This window comes from Pollachius pollachius (genome assembly GCF_949987615.1).
Source record: "Pollachius pollachius genome assembly, chromosome: 18".
NCBI lineage: Eukaryota > Metazoa > Chordata > Actinopteri > Gadiformes > Gadidae > Pollachius > Pollachius pollachius.
In genome coordinates, this window is record NC_136951.1 from 7,675,151 (window position 1) to 7,697,831 (window position 22,681).

Below are 22,681 nucleotides of genomic sequence, written 5' to 3' on the forward strand. Positions count from 1 at the left end.
AAGGGGGGTGGGGAGAAGAAGGTCAGAAAGCTTTTTCGAGTAGTTCTGTCTTTAATAATCATCGTCAACATCACCGTCGTCGCCATCCTCATCAACGTCATCCTCATCACCATTATCTGCAACATTATCGTCGTTCATCATTTTCGTCGTCATTATCATCAGCAACATTATCCTCATCAACATGATGATCATCGACATCATAATCATCATCGTCTTCATTATCATCCTCAATCAAAAACATCATCCTCTTCATCATTATCATCACTATCACTTCATCACTTATTGATTCCCATCTTCATCATCGTCAACCTTATCTTCATCAATGGTATCCTCATCAACATCATCATCATCATCATCATCACCATCTTGACTAACATTCTCATCAACAACATAACTCCCATCACTAATGTGAAAAACAGCACAACATTCTCATCAATGACCCAGTAAATAAACACATGAATGTGGGTGACCTGGTTGCTGCGTGGGCTTCACGTTCTGCCCCCCGGTCATCTCACACATGTAGGCCAGGCTCTTGAAGCAGGTGGTGGTCTCCCACATCCCTGCGTAGTTCCCTGGTGAGGAGAGCAACAGCAACAGCCCAGTGAACAAACAAACCTCCATACCAACGTCACCTCCTCTATCCTCCACGGCCACAGCATGTGTTCCTACCTGTGAAGATCTGTCCACAGTCCCAGACCTTGTCCGTGTTCCGGGGCGAACCGGGCCCCCAGTTGGTGAGGGTGAGGGGGCTAAGGTCCACCCAGGCCCAGGTTCCGTCCGTCTCCTTATCTGGTACGAACACGAAGCACAACGGGAACATGAGCACAGGAAGAGACTCAGCAGAACGGTTCAGGAGGTCAGCTCTGTGCTGGGACGCCCCATCGACCGGCTGGAGGTGGTGGGAGGAAGGAGAGTGATGGGGAAGCTGGGAACACGCCCCTCCTCGTTTATGACCCTCTGACAGCACTAGGCAGCTCCTTCAGGGACAGGCTGCTCAACCCGCGGGGTGTGAGGGAGAGACACCGCAACACCTTCCCTCCTGCTGCTGTCAGCCTCTACAACCAGCGCTGCTGCCAGTGGGCCACACACACCAACACTCATTCACTCTTGTGGAACATCAATGTACACTAAACAGATATCAATATATGAGTTCCCTATGTGCAATAATGTCAATAATGAGACATTGCCAACCAGTTTGCTTATTTATCGTATCTTCTTTTTATTCTACCTCACTTTTTTTAACACTGCAATTTTAACCGCTGTGGGCTTGATAAAGGATGATCTTCTAATGTTATGGTGTGAACCATCCTTATCGATTATAATTTTAATGTGCAATTAGTGGTTGATCCATCTAAAGTATTGTATTCAGTACCTGATAGGCCGATCCAGAGGTCAGGAATATCTATGTGATGAAGGTCAGGGAGGAAGCCATTGATGAAGAACTGTTCCTCCTGGCTACACACGTTGGGTCATACACAACACACAGACTATAGTGAGATCAGGGCGTCTCTTGGATTGACACAAGAATGACAAATTACTCTTTAGTAAGGGATTGATTGATGAATTGAATTGATGAATTTATTGAAAATAAAATAAAATGGCATTCAATACACTAACATTAACTTTGAATGTAATCAATTCAATATTATCAAATGATTTAAACATGAATACAATTCAAATAAATGGAATCAAACCAATCGTGTAAATTCAGCGTATTAATTGAGTCGCACACTGGATGCACCGTCTGACCCCGTCCTTTGAATTCAAAACCATCATTCTCGACCCGCTGGCGGCTACTGCGACCTACGTTCCAGCAGTGCTCAAAACCTCAAACCCACTGCCACCCGTCACACTAATCACAGAACAACACCTAAAGTCTAACCACCCCCCCCCCGTTACCTGTTAATAATGACCAGGTGTGCTGAAAGGTCCGTGCACCTGGTCTGCGCCTCGTGCCAGGTGGTTAGCAGGGCGGTGTTACTGACCAACCAGTAACAACTTCCTGCAAAGCTCTGCCAGCCGGGCGGGCAGATGGCTGGAGGTGGCCAGAGCGCAGAGCAACAGGGTGAACACTTCTTTATCACTTGAGGTTACATTGAACCCAGAACCCTTTATGGGTTTGGATCCCAGAACCCTTCTGGGTTCTGGGATCCAAACCCATAAAGGGTTCTGGGACTCATGTTCCGGAACCCTTATTTGGAAACAAGAACGGCACGCAACAAAAAAAGCCGACTTACTGTTGAGTTCTCTCTTACACATGTACGGCCGTTCGTATCGGCACACGTGGGCCCTCCACTCTCCAAACCTAGAGCCCTTTATCAGCGTGGCGCAGGTGCCGGCCTGCGGGTCACTGATGATGGAGGGAAGGCACCATTCAATACAATACTACGCCTCACGATTATTGTCCCATGCACATGAATACAATAACAAGCATCATTGGTCATGTGGGATTATTGCAAAAAACAACATGCTCACTATGTTTCACCGCGGAAGATCGTTTTAGTTTCGGCTGATTGAGTTGGTCACACAGCATTGTTAACAGATGAAAGTAACTAACACCTGACTGTTGTTGGTAGCTGCAGAATATATTCAGGAAGGATGTGGTGATGCAGGTGAAGCAGCGGCTGTTAACCAACCACCCACCGAAGTGGTGAGCAATGACAATGTTACCCCCCCCCCCCCCCCCCCCCGTCATGGTTTATCCCTTGCTTAAAGTAAGTCAGTTCAAGGGGTCACATGTGGCAGCATGGCGTTGTGTTTGTGGCCCTCACATGGGGGAGGGCTGTTCCGGGGCCCAGTTAGTCCAGGTGGACGGGGAAGCATCCGACCAGGAAAATGCAACGTTGCCGACTTCAACTTGACAGGAGAGTTTGTTGCATTTCTGGAACAACAACACACACATGTTCATATCTCTGGACACAACAATTTGGGCGTGACCAATATTGAAAACGGCATCACTTTTTAATAAGGGCATATAAGCTTAGCCATTACAATTATTTAATGGTAAATGGTAATTGTAAATGGTAAATGGTAATTGTAAAGGATAAATGGACTGCATTTATATAGCGCTTTCATAACAAGTGGCCACTCGATATAAGTGCCTTACAATATTGCCTAACATGCACCCATTCACACACGGCGTTGTCAACCACGCAAGGCAACAGCTCATGGGGTGCAGTCAGGGTTGGGTGTCTTGCTCAAGGATGTTGTTAACCATGGCGAGGCAAGACTTGCAGCTCAATAAAGCCGGGCTAGTAAGATTTCAGCACTACTTCAAGTTAAGAAGCCAATTAATCAGTATTAAGCCTTAGCTAACAGTTCACTTATGATCTAGTTATCATTTACTAATGGTGGTCATGTTTACAAATGCTGTTCATGTAAACTAATGAAATGTTGGTTTTAACTTATACTAACTTATACATTTTGTTTCAGGCGTGGTAAATTTTCATTAATTACAATTCATTCATCAATCATAATTAATTTAAGTACAATGCAATAACAATGCAATGGTTCATGTCATGAACCCACATCTCCCATGTTTGATTTATTAAGTGGATCTGCTCATGTTCCTCACCAGTGTAGACAAGCCGAGCCAGGGATCAATGCGGGAGGGGCCCAGAATCCCCAAGACAAACGCCTCTTCCTGGGGGGAGGTGAGGGACACCAGATCGCCCCCCTCCTTCAGGCAGTCGTGGCGCGCCGCCAGCCAGCTCTTGGTGGTCTCTGACTTGAGCTTGTAGCAGTAGGACCCGAAATCAGTCCAGCCGTTGGCCACGTCACACTGGACAGGAGGGTTGGCTGAGAGGAGGGAAGTGGACCAAACATTTTGCTGTAGAAGGACTTCACATGAGTACTTTAACCAAGCCTATTGAATGAATAAGTGAAAGAGCGAGAATTAAAGTTTACATTTAGGGCATTAAGCAGACACTTAAAAGTGTCACCAAAGTGACTTACGATAAGCACATTTGCCATAAGAAAGAGAAACAACAATATATAGCTGTCTGTACAGTAATGATGTTCATAGTAACAAGCACTTACAATCGCTTGGTTAACTCATTCCCCATAAACAACAAAGATAGCTAGGATATGATGCTACAGGATACTAAGTACTGTACTAAGTGACAGGACATACAACATACAATTAGTGTGTACAGTAAGTGCCAGAGTGTGTACATAAAGTGCCAGATCGAGCAAGTGAGTGAATGAAAGAGTAGATTGATGTTTTTCTTTTTACATTTGATTTGATGTATTTAGAAAACAAGGTAAGTGATTGTATGATAAGCGATGCAAAGGCCCAGAAGATAATAGCAACAGTGTCCTTAATTTCGATGTGGTCCTCGATGTTACAATATAGCAATCAGAAATAATAAGAACATGCATTATAACACTGAAAATACCTTAACAACAAGTGATTAGAAAAATAAGATTTCTCAAAGAATAGAAGTGATTACCTTCTAAAATATAAAGTTTACCTTTGTCGTCAAAAGATTTCGACCTGCCTATCACTGATAGTGATGTGACACACTGAATAAAAGACTGATATAGCGATGAAGTGAATGATTGAATCTATGAATTAATATATATTAGAACAGGAATACTTCAATGTCCGCACAGAAAACCTAGGAATAAACCAAGGAGCCGGTATCTTGGATGTGGGACTCACGGTTTGTGACCTTGCAGATGTATTTCAGAGTGGTGTCGCATCGTTCGTCGGCCCACAGACCCTGGCTGGCCCCTAAAACCTGACCGCAGTCCTGCCCGGGATCCTCGCCCCAGTTGTCAGGCTGGCCCGGGACCCAGTATCTGGAGAGGGGAGGGGGAGAGGGGGGAGGAGAGGGGAGGGGAGAGGGGGCAGAGGAGGGAGGAGAGGGGGAGAGAAGAGAGGGGAGGGGAGAGGGGGCAGAGGAGGGAGGAGAGGGGGAGAGAAGAGAGGGGAGGGGAGAGGGGGCAGAGGAGGGAGGAGAGGGGGAGGTGAGGAGAGAAGAGGAGTGAGGGGAAGCGAGAGGAAGGGAGAGAGAGTAGAGAGGGAAGAGGATGAGAGAGAGGCGGGAGAGGAGAGGGAGGAGGGGGAGGGGGAGGGGGGAGAGGAGAGGGAGGGGGGAGAGGATGAGAGAGAGGTGAGAGAGGAGAGGGAGGAGGGGGGAGGGGGGAGAGGAGAGGGAGGGGGGAGAGGATGAGAGAGAGGTGAGAGAGGAGAGGGAGGAGGGGGGAGGGGGGAGAGGAGAGGGAGGGGGGAGAGGATGAGAGAGAGGTGAGAGAGGAGAGGGAGGAGGGGGGAGGGGGGAGAGGAGAGGGAGGAGGGGGGAGGGTAGAGAGGGAAGAAGAGGAGAGAGAGGGGGGAGAGGAGATAAGGAGAGAGGAGAACAAGGAGAGGACAGAAGAGGAGACGACAGGGGAGGAGAGGGAAAGGGGTAATGAGTTCAATGCACATGTTCTTCAGCTGTCCCCCCCCTCAGCCCGGACGGTGTTAGGTAACGATCACAGCTCAACATACACCAGGCTCTCTATGAAGGGGCTCCCATCCGTCCACTCCCACTGGCCCTCCATCACGCGGTCGTTGAGGCCAATCCAGTAGCTATTGCCGTCCAGTTGGGATCTCACCCATTGCTAGAATAAGGTCAAGCAGCATCCCATATTATTTGTGTACCTTGCAATTTCAATCCTCTCCTTGAGACTAATGCCTTTTGTAACAAAGCCCCTGACAAATAAACATACTTTTAAACAATACAATATATATCAATACTTATATTATATCTTAATGCTGTTATTTATAAATTGCCCCCTGGGGATAAATAAAGTTTTCTTGAATCTTGAATCTTATTCGGTACGTTAATCTTTTTTAATACAATAATTCTGCACAGAATTATTTTCTGAGCAGAATATAAAAATCGTATTTACATTTGTGTGTGTGTGTGTGTGTGTGTGTGTGTGTGTGTGTGTGTGTGTGTGTGTGTGTGTGTGTGTGTGTGTGTGTGTGTGTGTGTGTGTGTGTGTGTTTAGACTAGATGAGTCTCACAGCGTACCCTCTCCTGATAGGTCTGGATGCTCATCAGATCTCCGCCCTTAGTCAAGCAGGAAGCGTGGGCTTCGTTCCATGACTTGGGCTCGACAGAGAAGTAGTAACACCTCCCTTGGTAGGGCCTCCACCCCGGCTCACACTGGCTGTAGACTGGCACAACACACCACCGCCCATGAACATGACACCCAAGGAGATCAGATACCAAAGGCAGGATTAAGGCGATCTGACTCAGGGTAATAAATTGAGTCATGAACTGCCGCCCGCTCAGTGTGAATATGGCCTTGTATTTGTGTATGACCTTATTAAAAATGCCTGTTTACTTTTTGAACTCATCAGAAAATAATATTTAGTTGCAATTAGATTTTCTCTTCTTTGCTTGTTTACATTTTTCATTTAGCTTTTCCATCATGTAATTCGTAACACATTGTAAATACTGCTTTTCTTCGGTGAGCCCTTTGTAAAATTGGTTTTAAAAGGTTCTATGTACTATTACTTATATTATTCAGTGCCATTTGTGCTGCCGAGGTCAACACATTTGTTCTATTCGACTCTCAATCGAGGACTGTAAAACACTATAGATGCCTGTGTGCACCTTTAAGGTTGGTCGTTAACAATGAAGTTGTCATTCATTAAATCTATATATTCATCATAAACATGCAGCATTATGGTTCTTAAAAACCAAAACGTCCACACCTTTTAGACGAGGAACCTTTAGTGGTAATGTTTGACTTTAACAACTTGACAGGAAGATCACATGTTTTGGGTATTTTTAATGACTTTGCAGGAGTCAAAGATCAGCAGAGAGATTCCTTACTATTCCTTAATTCCACTCTCAATTATAACAATTCATTATTCCATGCGAATAAACTCAGCAGAAAAGCTAGAAATCGATATTTACCATAAACAATTTGAGAAAAAAACATGATGGAATAGATGCAATATATGGTTAAACTTTTTCCATAAATTACATGCCAAAAAACCTGTCCATTTCAACTTTTGAGATTAAAATGGAGTTCTGAACAGTTTTCCTTTTAACACTCCTAATAATAACTTTGTTAATCTTTTTATAATCTCTAGTAGATAAAGATCTAAAGTTGTATCTAATCTAGATTCTTTAAAATTAAAGCTTGCAGTCCCTGTACTTAATGCAATATAGATATCTGTTGTAAAAGTATGAAACATTTTTGGGCAAGTAACACTTTATCAACAAACTCAGTTGATTTTCTTAAAAAAAACAATGTATTTAACACCGACCAACCCTGATTATATAAATGCATACCTCAAATTATACAGACACAGTAGACTTGTGCACAACATTATGAATGCACACATAAAACAAATCTAAAAATCCCTTTAAAACACTTGCACATACATTAGTTTTGTCCAACCGTACCTGAGCCTGTGTGCTGTCTGTTTGGGGCAGGTACTATCTATGAGATCATATCAAATCATTAAAACATTTCAAAATAAAAGTCTTACCACAAGCAAGCAAGGCATAAAGGGAGAGGATTCCCAGCAGCATTCTTCAGGTTCACCCAACAAGGCGATGCGTTCTTGTCGGTTGGGCTTACGGCCTATCACCACGCATCCCACAAGATGCGTCTTTTTGGAAGTGTTCACGAACAGTCACTGGCCCTGGTGTACTCCAGCTGCCAACTGACCAGCGTTATGAGTAACCAGTCCTTTGACACTGGTTTTCTAATCTCCAACTTTCCCAGAGTCCAAAGACTGACTGCTGTAAAAGCCAGAGAGGCCACCTGACTGCTGACTGGTGGACTGGATCCATCCTTTAAGGGATGCTAGGAGTGTCAGAAGATACAACAATTTTATGACCATAACATGGGTAGATGATGGCCATTACAAGGTCAAAGAAAACCTGCAAATCAAGGTATAGAAAAAATTACAAATAGCGTTATAAAATTTGATTTGAATTTGAAACGGATTGAAAATATCAAATGGAACTTGATTTGAAGTGCATTCAAATACTTGCTTGGCTCCACGTATACTTCCGAAAGGAGTAGTGTTTGCTATATAGAGAAACTTTTTACTAATACAAAAATATATATATTCTTATCTTAGCAAATACAATTTTCATTATCAAAAGTAAACTTCAGACAATGAAAACTCAAAGTCCAGAAAAAGATGTCTAATAACATAAATAAATGTTACGGTGAAGTGGTACTTTAACATAATGACACAAGAGGAAAGATTAGAAAGGGTAATCACATGTATCTGAAATATATTACTACGGTCTGAAGTCAGCATTTTAAATGGCCATCTACATTGAACATAAACAGTTTATTTATTTTCCTCCTCCTCGCCCATTAGCTCCTGAAAAACAGTTCAAGGGCACCAACAGTTTTATTCAAAGTTGCAAGTAAAAAATGAACTCCAAAGGGAGAAAAGACTTCTCTTATTCAATGCTTAAATTTATTAGAACCACTGACATCAAATAGGTTAACGTAATAAGACTGAAGCAATCCAAAAGGAGGAATGGGAATAACAAATAAGTAGAACAGCAAACCTTTTACACTTATTTGAAACAAATTGGCAAGTAGATACACCATGCTACTACCATCAAAAAATACCTCAGAATGTCAGTATAACTCAAAATAACCCCATTCAGTCAGGCTGTATCAAAAACGGATCATCCAAAATGCCTGAAACATAGTCCAAAAGTCTTCCAACAAATAGTACAAAAAAACGGAAATACAAAATCAATTGAAAAACAATTGAATCAAATCCCACAAAATAACAAACTTGCCATGTACTATAGATCAGTGCCCAGCTACGGCTAACCCAGTGTATCAAAACAAACGCCACAAAAGATACACCCCATTCATCCTACAAAAAACATATATATTTATATATATATACGTGTGTCTATATATATATAATATATATTAAAATATATTTGTATCTTTAGGCAGAGAGACACCTCAATTCTTTTTTTTTTTGAATGTCATCACTTACATGACTAAAGGGTTACGAACAGACCTGCTATCGTCAAGCTACCTGACACAGAAAAGAAAATCAAGGTTTAGGATTCCCTGACGACTCGGATTGACCTCTGCGGATTGTTTTATTGAGCCCTGCAGCTAGCAACGCACCCCGGGGACGATTGTTGCCAGGACAAGTCGTGTCCTGTGTGATGGGGGCAGCCCTGTTGGAAAGAGTACAAAGAAAGAGATCCACCGCCCCAGATCCAAAATGGCCGATCGTCCCTAGTTTTGCAAGATATTTCGAATACGTAAACAACTGCACAAAATAAAAAATTAACTGAATCGGTTGTTCCTGCGTGTTGGTGACGTTCTCGCCAGCATGAGACTCCCCTTGATGATCCGGGCGGGAGGGTTAGAAGTGCAATCTCAAGAAAGGGGTGAAACTAAAGGTTAAAGAGATAGTTTTGTAGTGTTCTGACGGCTTATAGTTGGTCCAGGAAGCAACGCTTAATGTCTGTGAACGTTTTCCCTTATTAAAATAACAAAACAACACTTACTGGCAACTGGCAAGAGGTCAAACCAAGGAAGCAGATTGACAGAGTAACACAATAAACACATCACTGAACAGGGGGGGGTCGCAAGCGGGCGTGGAAAGACCCAGGAGGGGAAGTCCTGCTCAAAAGAGGAAGGCTTCAGACATGGCTTCAGATTGATAACGCATTCATAAAACACTTTATAGACACCGCGGACTCTAAAGATACGCTGCGAAGGAATCGTCCTCAGGACTCAAGTCTTTGCCGTCTGCGAGAGCGAGAGAAATGTCATAAGTTTGTGTGCAAAGTGTTTTTTTTCGGTGAGGAAACCCTAAGATAAACCCCAGCAAAGGGATTGCAATGCGGACATTGACTCAGTGCGTCACCGCGCCGCGACGGGAGTGTGGGGGGTCTTGGTGTGATTGAGTGCTGTGGCCGCCGGGTACCATGGGATATGGAGTTCTACCCGGCCCGCTATCACATGCAGTTGACCACGTTGCTGGAGCCCAGGCCCACGTCTCTGATCTGGCTGATGTGGGAGAGGCAGACGGCCACGCCAGCCCCCGCACGGCAGTGGGACACCGAGCCCACCAGCTCCCACCTGCAGGGGGGGGGGCGGTGATGAGGAGGAGGGTGATGTAGTGTGAATAACGAGGAGGAAGGAGGAGGAGATGGGAAAGACCTATTGGATAACTTTCTGAGCACAATGGACACAGCTGAAGAGTTAGATTGCGTTCTTCCTAAAACACATTACAATATTTTTAAACTCTGCGTTTTAAATGTTCTAATAAGAAACACTTTCTCGTCGTTCATTTGAGTATCACTGTTCAATTATCAATCTGGGTCAACAGTTTGAAAGTCTGAGAGTATCTAAGGAATTAACCCATCCCCCCACGGCACAAAATCAACTATAAGATGAGAGAGCAACAAATATGCAAACATTTACGTAAGAAAATCACATCCGCTGCAATAGAACAATTGACAAATCGCAGGTCACAGAGTAACACAAACAAACGAATAAAAACGTGGCCTTAACACAAGACCGTGAACTATCACTCGGACAACGCACCTGTTCATACGCGGCTCGAATGCCTCCACTGTGTTCAGGTAGATGTTGCCGTTGTGCCCGCCCACGGCAAACACCCGGCCCATCACCGTGGAGACGCCCACCCCCCCCCGTGGCGTGGTCAGCTCCGACACGTACTCCCAGTCGTTGGAGCGCGGGTCAAAACGCTCGACCGAGCTCAGAGGGGAGTTGTCATCGAAGCCGCCTGCCGCAAGAAATATCGGGGGAAAAAAAGGGTTCAATGCTTTGATAACAATGAGGAGGTTCAGCGGGAACACTGTTGGTCTTAATCAGATGTTTTATAGACGCATCAACTTGGTGAAAAGATAACATTGTAGGCAAGTGGCACTGACTCTTTGATTAATAACAATAACACAAAAGAGATAACCCTCACCTTTATTCTGTCAGTGCTATAGTATCTAGTGTGTGATGTCATTAGGTGAAAACACTACCTAACTTTGTTTTGTTAAATGACTAGATGTGAATCGACTGGAGCATGAAACAGGATAGCATAGAATAATTATGACCAGAAAAGAACTATAATAATCATTGTGGGTTCAGGGCAGAGCACTGAAGGAGTTATTTGTAGGCGTTTTGGGATTTTAAGACTTCCATAACCAATAGCAATACAGCTAAGATAATATATCACAAAAAAGAGGTAGAGGAGATTCAAAATGCATAATCAGCAACAAATGGTGACGGGGCAAGATGTCTGAGAAACATAACATGATAGTTACGAAAGAATGACTCCTCAAATCCAAGCAGCACCATAAAGAAATAGTGCATTGTCTGTGTTTTACATTTAATCAGTAACTTAAGTGCTTTACAAAACATAAAGTTGTCTCTTTGTAGTTGGACATGAACCTACAGGGTGATTACAGGTGAAGGTGTGAGGAGGCATGTGACCCAGCTGGGTCAGGTATCAGTGTCTGGTAGAGAGAACGTAAAGACCAATGAAGACACAGTTCCCTCCCCCATGGACTCACCGACCGCCAACCTTAGAACAACCATCATAACATCACAACAATTCCAACCGTGCAATAAACACACGGATATACACACTGTGTATTGCGTGAGAATACATAGTGAAAAATGTTTCACTATGTAGTTTGTAATGTTTATGAACCCCTTTTCACAAAAGCTTGTGTGTAAATATGTAAGTAACGAATTACTTCTGCTCAAAGCAGGTTTCTGCATGGAGTGCAATGTCTTGCGTGTGTAAAGCATGCTAGAAATGCCATAACGTCAGTTGTTACTGATTAAAATGCTCTGTGTAATATCTGCTCCGGCTGCAAGCCTGCCTCTATGTCCGCCAATTCTGACCCCAGACTGATCCCGGCTCATGTCTGACCCATCAGGGCATCCTTTCCCCTTATTGGTTCAGGGAATCCATCTTGCCTGTCAATCACAAACGCAAGATTTCTCAATGGTGGGGAAACAAAAGGGAGGGAGAGCAGCGAGGGGGGACGACACTTTTTCAGATTGTTTACTTTCAAAATCTCACTATTTTCCATTGTCTCCCTTCACTACTGTCTCCCCCCCCCCCCCCGACACCCTTAACACTATGCATCTTAAACACATTTCAACCAATGGGAACCAACAGGAAGTAGGAGGTGCGCGGGGGGGGGTCTCTCACCGACGACATACAGACACCCGTTGAGCTTGCTGACGCCGTTGCCGGCCCGCCGCTGGCCCATCTCCGTCACCTCCGTCCACTTGTTGAGGTGGGGGTCGAAGCGCTCCACGCTGGACAGGGACGCCACCCCGTCGTTGCCCCCCACTGCGTACACGTGACTCTGCCAATCACACGCGTGGTAGAGTTCAAGGGGTTTGTTGATTGGTGGATAGAGAACATGAGGACCAATCAGTGTTGCCCTGGGTTTGGTGGCTATGGAACACTGGCTCGGTCACACAGGGGGTTGAAGGATTGAAGTGTGTGTGTTTGACAATCAAGAGAGTGAATTTGACCGTATTTATTGTATCAGAAATTGTGTAATGCAATTTTTTCATTGTAATTGATCTGCCAGTGTTGATGTATGGTTTTGAGATGCAGTTCTGCTGTCTTGACCATGTCTCTCGTGTTAAAGAGTGGTTACATCTCAAGAGACCCAAAGAATGCAAGGTCAAATGTAAAACAATGTATCATAGAACAAATGATGTCTACTTAGTGGAAAGTAATGTAAGGTACCATCCTACAGAGGGCGCTGTAGTCTATTAGCCTATAGTCATGTTCATTAAAAAATAAAATAAAACATTGGTAGACCTGCAGAACCTGAGCCTCAAGGTTCAACCCAAACATGAAGCCACACAAAAAATAACGCAGTATTTACAGAATCCCGGTATTTACAGTATCGCAAAACATATCCGCTCGGCACTACTTATATCTATCTATAATATCGTCACGGAGAGGACCTCCTGCCCAGCCTTACCCCGAGGGCCACGGAGCCGACCCCGCCGCGGGGCGTGTTCATGGGAGCCACGGCGCTCCAGCGGTCGCTCTCGATGTCGTAGCGCTCCACGTCGTTGAAGCACGAGTTGTCGTCCAGGCCTCCGATGGCGTAGATCGGACCGCCGAGCGCCGCCAGCGCGATGCCCCGCCTAAAACGCAGGGACACACGCGAGTCATGTGACCGGAGGAACCCGGCAGATGTACATATCTATGACGGAGCCATTTACATATAAGTTTCAATTTCATTTATTAATACACAGAGGATTCAGTGAAGTTTGGATTCAATGAAATATAAACCTGTCTTTCTGTGAATTCTAATTTAAGGCTAATATTTCATCACCTCAAAAATAATGCCTAAAAACAGCTTTATTGCTCAAAATAAGTGAATTAAAGCAAACATTGTGCTTCAAACCATGCCACGTGCATCCACAACAAACCCCTCTCCACCCAGGGTAAAGGGCTGAGGCAGGAACATGAGGAAATGTCTCTGGTGTCAGCATACCTCTTGGTGTTCATGGAGGCCATCATCATCCACTTGTTGGTGAGGGGGTCAAACATCTCCATGTTGCCCAGGTGCTCACTGCCGTCGTGACCTCCCACGGCATACACCTTCCCTGGGGAAGCACACTGTTACTAGGCAGTCCCACACCAAACCCTCCACCACCTGACAGGGCTGTCTCTTTACACACGCCTCAGGAAGGAGTGGGAGGAGGACGATTTCGCTAAGGGGCCTGCAGATAGACTGCGGTCAAAGAGTCGAACTCACTAGTCCCTTTTTAACTGGGACTCAAATACACCAATCACTAGGGATGCACGATTATGACAAAATAGTGAATTGTGATTATCTTGACCAAGATTGTGATTGCGATTAATCGTTATGATGAACAGATAATCTATTCTCTAAATATTATTGGGGGAGTCTTACTGTGTATGAAAAACAATAAAGTTATAGCAATTGCTGAGTTGGCAGTGGCACGGTTTGGAACTTAAATTACAAACGTGTATACCAAATGAGATGTATTCATGTTTTTTATACATCTTCTTTTGTAATGAATTGCAAACTTTCACAATTAGTTAATTCAAGAGGTTAAAATCACTATTTTGATTTATACGCAATATATTGTGCAGCCCTGTTGTATCGATCTAATTCACGCTTTGGGTACATAGTTGTGGTGGCCGATAACTACTTGAAGTGGTACAACTCTACTCCAATGCTCGCTCAATGGACGACCTCCTAAACGAGGGAGTCCACAAAGAACCAGGTCGTCCCCGGGGCGCTAACCTCCGACAGAGATTACTCCAACATGGCGTCTTCTGCTGTTCATCTCGGGCCCGAAGAACCAGCTGTTCTTAGTGATGGAGTAGCACTCGATGCTGCGGAACGGGTCTCCAGAGCCGCCGCGGCCACCCACGCAGAACAGGACGCCTGGGGAGGAGGCAAGCAGAGTGGATAAGGCAAGCATGGTGGTTCGCCTGCTGGACATATGAAACGTTTCAGCACATGACCGAAACAGCCTTTCTCCAACAGCGTCGTTGATGCCACAAAATCAAGTTGAGCCACAGCTTAATATATTGGGAAAATATCTAGCTTGCTTACACATCTTTGATTTTATACCGATTCTCAATGATCAGCGACGTACTCAAAAGTGAGGCATGAAGCGTATCCTGACAATTATTGATTAATAATCACCACAAATGTGTTAATTAGCAATCTTCCAAATCTGAACATAACATAGTTGTTTGTTTTATATTATAGAAACCGATACAAGAACTAAACTGGACTCTTTTCAACGGCTTTGTCCACCCCGACCAGGCTGGCGGACGGCAGTGCCCGGTCCTCGCGGCGGGGCCCACCTGCGGTGTGTTTCCTGGGCGTGGTGCGGACCGAGTACTCAAAGTCGGGCACCACCTTGTTGCTGAGGTGGAGGTGGTAGTTCCGGGCCTCGTCCAGCAGGTCCCGGCAGCTCAGGTTCCCTCTGATCATCTCCTCCTTGGCCACCGTCCCCGTCAGGAAGTCCACCGGCAGCAGCGGCAGACGCACCTGGGGGTGGGTCAAACAGACGGAGCTAATTATGCACGACGAAGGACCACTAAAACAATGAAAGGAGGCTACCCGACGTGCCAGGGTTAACGGTTTACGACTGGGATCAAACCAAGATGGAGCGCAAGCTCCCTCTGGTTCATACTCGCAGAACATAAATCAATGCATACTTTTTTATCGTCACAAAGTCGAGCACACACACCCTCAGACCACCAACACTAACACACACATAAATCAACTGCCACCCACAACATCACCAGAACAAATACAAACACAAACACCACCTCCACACACACACACACTAAACACCCACACTAACACACACCTCAATCAACTGCCACCCACAACATCACCAAAACACATACAAACACAAACACCACCTCCACACACACACACACCCACCCACCACCCACACTAACACACACCTCAATCAACTGCCACCCCACAACATCACCAGAACACATACAAACACAAACACCACCTCCACACACACACACACACCCACCCACCACTCAAACTAACACACACCTCAATCAACTGCCACCCCACAACATCACCAGAACACATACAAACACAAACACCACCTCCACACACACACACACACACCCACCCACCACCCACACTAACACACACCTCAATCAACTGCCACCCCACAACATCACCAGAACACATACAAACACAAACACCACCTCCACACACACACATACACCCACCCACCACTCAAACTAACACACACCTCAATCAACTGCCACCCCACAACATCACCAGAACACATACAAACACAAACACCACCTCCACACACACACACACACACCCACCCACCACCCACACTAACACACACCTCAATCAACTGCCACCCCACAACATCACCAGAACACATACAAACACAAACAGACCCCAGCCCTAGACCACCAACCCACACACCTCAATCAGCTGCCACCCCATCCGCACCACCAAAACCCCCCTCCACCACACACACACACACACACACACACACACACACACACACACACACACACACACACACACACACACACACACACACACACACACACACACACACACACACACACACCCCGCCGCCCCCCCACCTGAGACAGGATCTGGTCCAGCCAGGCCTCGTGGTGCTGGGGGTTGGCGGCCAGCCACTTGACGGCCGCGCTGTACACCTGCGCCTCGGCGTGGATGTTGAGCTCGCCCGACGACAGCAGCGTGCGCAGGTGCTGCGGCGACACGCAGGGGAAGTCCTCGCACTCCACCACGGCGCAGAAGTGCTCGCAGGCGTAGCGGTCCGCCATGGCCATCAGGTCCACGCGGTTGTGGCTCTCGGCGAAGGTGCGCACCGCCAGGCAGTTGGTGGGGTGGAAGTGGGCCTTCATGTACTCGCAGCAGGCCCGCGCCACCAGCTCCACCTGGTGGAGGGGGTGGGGAAGAGAGTCGAGGCTCACCTGTTCCAGAGCTCACCTCCACTCTGCAGTCTCCTTCCTTACCCCGCCCACCCCCATCGCCCCTTCTCCTGCTTTACTCTCCTAAAAACGCCCCTCTTATGCACTTATTGTATGTTCTACGTCCTGGGACTTAAATGTTTTACCAAACATCCTGTAGCATCTTATCCTAGCTATCTTTGTTGTAGACAGGGAATGGGTTAACCCAGCAATTGTGCTCGGCGCTTGTTCTATGAACATCCTCAGTGCATCTGCAGCATTAGATTGTTGTCGTTTCTCTTTCTTCTGACGACTGTACTTACTGGAAGTTGCTTTGGACAAAAGAGTCTGCTAAGTGCCCTAAATGTAAATGTTAATGGACGGATGCTCGTCATTAAGGAGGGAGGTAGTGGTTGGAGTGGGCGGGCTGGAGGAGGCCCACGGGGTGGGCTCTGGGCTGTGGGGTGAGCGGGGGTGTTGGCTGTGGGGTTGGCTGTGGGGCCCACACGGGCAGCTGGGCTTTGGCATGCCACCCGGTGGAAATCAGCCTACCCCATCATAATGGGTCAATGGTGGTATTAGATGGGTCAATGGTGGTATTAAAGGAGTGTATTCATGACTGGTGATGGACGGGAATGGCCAGCCTGGTTCTCTCGGGGCACATCCAAAGTCCAATTCCTGGCTACGCTTCCACTGCGGACATTTGGGAATTGAACCCGGGACCTTTCTTTTCCTCTGGGAATCGAATTCGACTATGGAACCGGGGTCACTACAAGGTACAGGCTCACTGCACTAGCTTGTTGAGCCACCAAGCGGCCACAGAGGTCGATCTTGTAATATATGCCCTTTTCCTATGGATGCTTAAAGCTTTAACAGATGTAAATTGGATGGCCGGCATTTAGACACAACGTGCAGTATATTGCGTCGATTGCTGTAGTGTGTGTGGTCATTTTGAACAAAAAAGTTCAGCAATGTAACTGCTTTGGGATAAATTCTTCACGCTAAGATTCATATTTTTCAGGTTAGAGGTTTCCTAGTAGAATTTAAAGCATTTGTTCTGTGAGAGTCTCATTCACACCCGAGCGAAATTGGTTTCTGAATGAATCGATTACCAAAGTCAAATTGATTCAGAAAACCGGTGGCCCTAGACCTCATACCGAGCTCCACAGTCTCCCCGCTGAGGTCTCCCTGATCCATGAGCGGGGTTACCTGGAGGATGCAGGCGGCGTACAGCAGCGGCTGGACGTTGTCCACGGTCAGGATGAGCCGGGACGAGTAGGCGAAGTGCACCAGGTCGTGGATGGCGTCCCCGTCAAAGTCCTTGATCTCGATCAGCTCCTGTTTGGCCTCTGCCATCTCCGACAGGAACATGGCCCTGGGGAGGCCGCGGCGCAAAGGAAAGTAGGTCAGTGCTTCACTCAGGCCCAGAGGGGCCGGTCTGCCAGAAGGGCGGGGTGAAGGAAAAAGAGGAAAATGAGTAAATGTATTCATTTAAAAAGATGTTGATTTAATTGAATCAAATAAAACACTATGAATGAGAAAGTCAGATGAATTACAGAAATTGCGGATAAACCATTGGTGGGTTGAACTAAAGTTATGTTTTATGATTTGGCCTGTAAAATGGAGTGGAATTAGTTGTTTTTCAGCACAGCATAATACATTATATATGCCATGCAGCGGACGCTTTTACAGTATCTGAAAATACCTTGAGTGTGTACATTATTAACCACATCAAACCGTGGCAGCCGAAGCCCTAACGCCCGCTGAGTTAATGAATAAAACAGAAGCAGTCTCTCCCTTGTTAAGGTATATGGCCTTGGCTTTGTCCCAGACGGCCTTGGACAAGCCATTTGGTTCGTCCTTTTAGGGACATAAACAAATGGAGGATTGTTGGAAATAACACCTTGTATCAGTTGGAGAGTCACTGGCCTGTCCCCACACCAAGAATTGTGAATACAGAGAGACACTAAAATACACAAACATTCTACACAGTTTAACAAAAAGGGGAGTGGAAGTCCTGGACAAACGGAGGAGAGAACCAACCTGAAGTAGGGGATGACGCAGGCCAGGACCAGCTTGTGGCATGGTATCAGCCTGCTGCCCACCTTCACACAAGGAAGGACAGGACACGATTGGCAAGATGTAAGCAGTTGTCAGTGCATTATCAAGCTCAGCATTTAGTTTAGTTACGGCAGCACAATAATAACATTGCATCAGCCATTTTTCAATCGCAAGATGAGTTGAAGTATGTTTAAAAAATGAATTGGTAAAAAATAAGCCATACGAAATCTAGATGATCTGTTAAATAACCAAAACACTCAAAACAAGGCCAACTAGCTCAACAGGACGGTGAACACGCCTGGGTCCGGTCCCTTTGCAAACCAGATCCCAAAGCCCCCCTCTCTTCACCTTCAGCGTGACGTCACAGAGCTCCCCGACTTCGTAGAAGTGGCGCAGGGAGTTGTGGAAGTCCTTCCAGGCCTCGTGGGCCTCGAACACGAAGGAGCCGTCCGCATCGCACTCCGCCTTCAGGGCCTTGGAGCCCGGCCTCTTCTCCTTGGGCTTGGGCTGCTTGGGCTGCTTGGCGTGCTCCGGCACCGAGTCGCCCGGAGCCATCAGTCTACAGGAGCATGTACCTGGGGGGGGGGGGGGGGGGGGGGGGCAGTCAATCCAGTCAATCCTTGTTCTGACATTAGCTGCGTCTGCATTGCCCCGGGCGTGAATGACAGACCACACTTCCATGTGTTTTTGCCACGGACACTGAACCCCCATTCAGGCCAACATACAGGTGCGAAGGAGGACACACGCGTAGATGCAAAGAGAGCACACACACAGACAAAGCTTTAAAGTAAATAACTCGAAACACAGTAAAGTGTTGGGGGTAGTTCACCAGCTGTACAAGTTTGGCCAGTATTGCAGCCGGCACCCACCCACCTCCTTAGTGTCGCTTCTCTTTTCACCCTTCAGCGGTCCATGTTAAATAAATAACAGCCAGGTGGATTTTTCTCCTAGCCCACTGTCTAAAAGCGCTACCGAAGATCCACAGAATACACTACCTTCTCTTTTCCGACACAGTGGTGGGCTACGTCTTCTGCAATAGATTGGAGCGTTTCTGAAGACCCACGGCACAGGCAGCAGATGGCTAATGAGCTCCCCCCTTGCCCGCCTACCCACATCTAACAGATGAGGATGACGCCGTGCGCTCACCGCCAGCGTTGCTCCTCAATAGACTGAGTGTTCCCACCCCTCATCATTAGTCCACTCAGCTTTACTGGGTAACTGACAGATAGCTCTGTGAAACACACGGGTGGAAGTTAGACCTCAAGCGCCTGGAAATAGTATTTCACGATGTACAATTATTGTCTAAATCTACTTGGACAGAGAAATCATGAAAACACCAAAAATATATATTAAAGGGTATTATTTGAAGTTTTGTGAACGGGGTAGGAACACCTGCGTATCCGTATAGTTAAAAACAGAAAGTGATCAATGCTGTCGAATAGCTTGCTAATCTGTTTGCTGCTGTGCTGTGTATTATAAACACCTAGACACTGAAGCTGAGATGAACATGGGAGACACGGCAAACAACGTCATCATTTATTATTTCAGCCACCAATCGAACAACATCAATGTCTTTTCAGCAGACGCAAATTGCTGTCCCATGGTTGTATTGGCCGGTTTGTGTTGTGTTTTATTAGAGGTGGTTTATCGGAAGCCAAGTCAACAGGTTTGTTCTATTTCAGGTTAGACTTCACTCATTTGCATCAGACCAGGCAATAATCAACACAATTACATTAACCTCTGCGATAACATGACACAAGATAAATGGAAAGGTTATAAAAAGCATTGTTATATACACACACTCCAGTCCAAAGTGATACAAGTTAGACAAACCACAAGATACAATATGATACATAATATACAACAATCACAATATTAGATTTAGAAAGATAGTCTGATATTATAGCATACTTAAAGTCTGATACAGTACTATCAAATACCATATCTATCCTGGTCCAATAGCATTGCAAATCACTTATTGCAATATATTCATAATTCTTCCAGGCTTATAATGCCTAGCTTGTCTACGTTATGTTAGTAATTTCAGTTTAAACCAACCACACCCTTTGAGTTGACGTCCAGGCTATTTGAATGAAGGCTGGTGTTATGGTGAACTACATTAGAGCCATCAGTTACATGGCCTGAAATAATTTAAGGTTCAATCCAGTGCAACACAGGGCATAACCATAGCTTGGAAACTGGATAACGTTTCATAACAAACAATGATTCACTACTGAAAGTAGAAGACGAGGACAACCTGATGGTTTCTCAGCCAGCATTTTAAGTAAACAACACTCAGTCTAAGCTGTTACCTTGGATAGAAATGTCAAATCTATGAGGATGTGTGGATTTTGAAGAACTACTCCATAGTGTGTTACATAGGTCAGTGAATGTAGTGTTTGATGTAGGCTGGGATCAGTCTTAAACGTTGTTTTAAAGACGCTCTCACCCACGTCCAGCCGGCCAGCTAGCAGCAGCAGCGCTGCTAATGCTAGCTAGACTACCATAACTCTTCAGTGCAAATTCCCCAAAATAAATCATTCTGTACATTCAAAACAATCACTTACAAAGACAGTCACCATATCATCACATCATTCAGGGAGTTGCAAAAATAGTTTTTAAATTACCTCATCTGGCAGCCATGAATAAAATGTCACAACTTTAATTTAGATCCATTCGTTTGTGTATCAACGAGACGGCAGCCTTTTGCAGACGTGCGGGTGTTGTTTGCAATGTCCTCTGGGTATTGTAGTTCCCTCTGTGTATTGTAGTTTTAAAGAGACGTTCTTGGGCATTGACCTGTACATATTTTTCAGTCCATGTCATTGATGCAAAGGCAGTTCCGATGCACAGAATCATAACGTATTCGCACATTATACGACTGAGATTTGTGCAGAGAGATTATCTGTAGACAGTTGTTAAAACAACAGGGCATGATGTTGATCTCAGAGGTCAATCTTTGACAAAGTAATCAAAGTGACTCCACATACAACAGTGACGATCACAGCTGCCAGGATAAGGATATTTCTCAAACCCTGAATAAAAAAAAACAAATAAAATCAAAATTGTACTCACAATAAAATTTGATTATGCCTTAGGTGTGTCAATTCATACTCACTCTTAGTTCTTTAAAGTAAAATACACTCCATAAAAGAGATATCAATGCTGGACCCTAAAAAATCAAACAAAGATTATGCAAATTCAAATAAACATAACTCCAAAGACTGGAAATCCAGTTTGGTCATCATATTAATCATCCTAACAAACATGACCGGCTCAATATTAATATTAAAATTGGTATTGAGAAATTTAAGCATTTTAGAATTATATTATTTTACAAAAACATTTAACACAAAAACTAACACTGCCATACACTTTGTTTCTAAATAGAGAACAACAAAAGTTTGTAAGAACATTTTTGCTGCTTTTTTTGCATAGGCCTATAGATTTGCAAACATACTGTGCAGCCAATGGGGTATGTGATGATCGTTCCCAGGTAATAGCAAGCTTCAAAGAAGGCAAAGTAGGAAACAAAATGAAGGGATCCACCGAGGAAAGCTGTAATAACAGTAATGTATACATTAAGGGGGATGATGTAATTTAAACAGATTTGAAAAGTAGTAGGGATTTAGAATAATAACTTTGTTAAGATTTTGTCAAAACCGTCAATCACTCACCGGGTACCACACAGTTTGGTAATTGAGGCCTATTTTTCAAAACAAAGCAATATCCGAAGAAAACCACTGTGGTCAGTGCATTAATCCCAACCATATGTGGAAAAAGATAGTCCAGGTCTGAAATAAAGAACCAAATCATTACAATTGTCACCATCATTCGTCTATATATCCAAGCTAGTAATTAAATCTGTATGTACGTTTTGCTTCATAGTGCAAGTGATTTGTCTTTGTTCGTCTATTTGCGTGTGGGTGTGCAAACATTTCTTTTTTGAGTGAAATGACTTCTCAAGGATAAAACGTGGCCATCAAAAAAAATGACATAGTGCAGGTTTAAAAATTTTTTTTGACCATACCAAACTGACTGGCACCCCGGAAGTGCGTGTTGTTCTTCAAGGAATTGTCCTTTATGTATAAGATGGGTGTGTATGAACACCCATAGCAGATTCCTGAACAGACAGCAAGTACGGTA

At 45.1% G+C, this 22,681-nt stretch overlaps 1 protein-coding gene across 1 annotated transcript; it reads right to left on the reverse strand.

Moving 5' to 3' along the window:
- Positions 1 to 8,288: 8,288 nt before the first annotated feature.
- klhl8 (kelch-like family member 8) lies at positions 8,289 to 21,243 on the reverse strand. Its single transcript, XM_079755393.1, has 12 exons — positions 21,163 to 21,243; positions 18,884 to 19,110; positions 18,518 to 18,579; positions 17,684 to 17,849; positions 16,142 to 16,462; positions 14,864 to 15,050; positions 14,292 to 14,435; positions 13,512 to 13,623; positions 12,990 to 13,158; positions 12,197 to 12,356; positions 10,564 to 10,765; positions 8,289 to 10,095 (listed from the first exon to the last, which is right to left on the reverse strand). Exons 2-12 carry the CDS (start codon positions 19,088 to 19,090, stop codon positions 9,972 to 9,974), a joined length of 1,854 nt encoding a protein of 617 aa, XP_079611519.1. The 5' UTR covers positions 19,091 to 19,110; positions 21,163 to 21,243; the 3' UTR covers positions 8,289 to 9,971.
- Between the last annotated feature and the right edge of the window lie 1,438 nt (positions 21,244 to 22,681).

Excerpts from the sequence above, each read along its gene's own strand:
- klhl8 (XM_079755393.1), bottom strand. The coding sequence starts at position 19,090 with ATGGCTCCGGGCGACTCGGTGCCGGAGCACGCCAAGCAGCCCAAGCAG. Across the intron at positions 13,159-13,511 it reads GCCTCCATGAACACCAAGAG|GCGGGGCATCGCGCTGGCGG; the intron begins GTATGCTGACAC and ends CCTGCGTTTTAG. Across the intron at positions 10,096-10,563 it reads TTCGAGCCGCGTATGAACAG|GTGGGAGCTGGTGGGCTCGG; the intron begins GTGCGTTGTCCG and ends CCCCCCCTGCAG.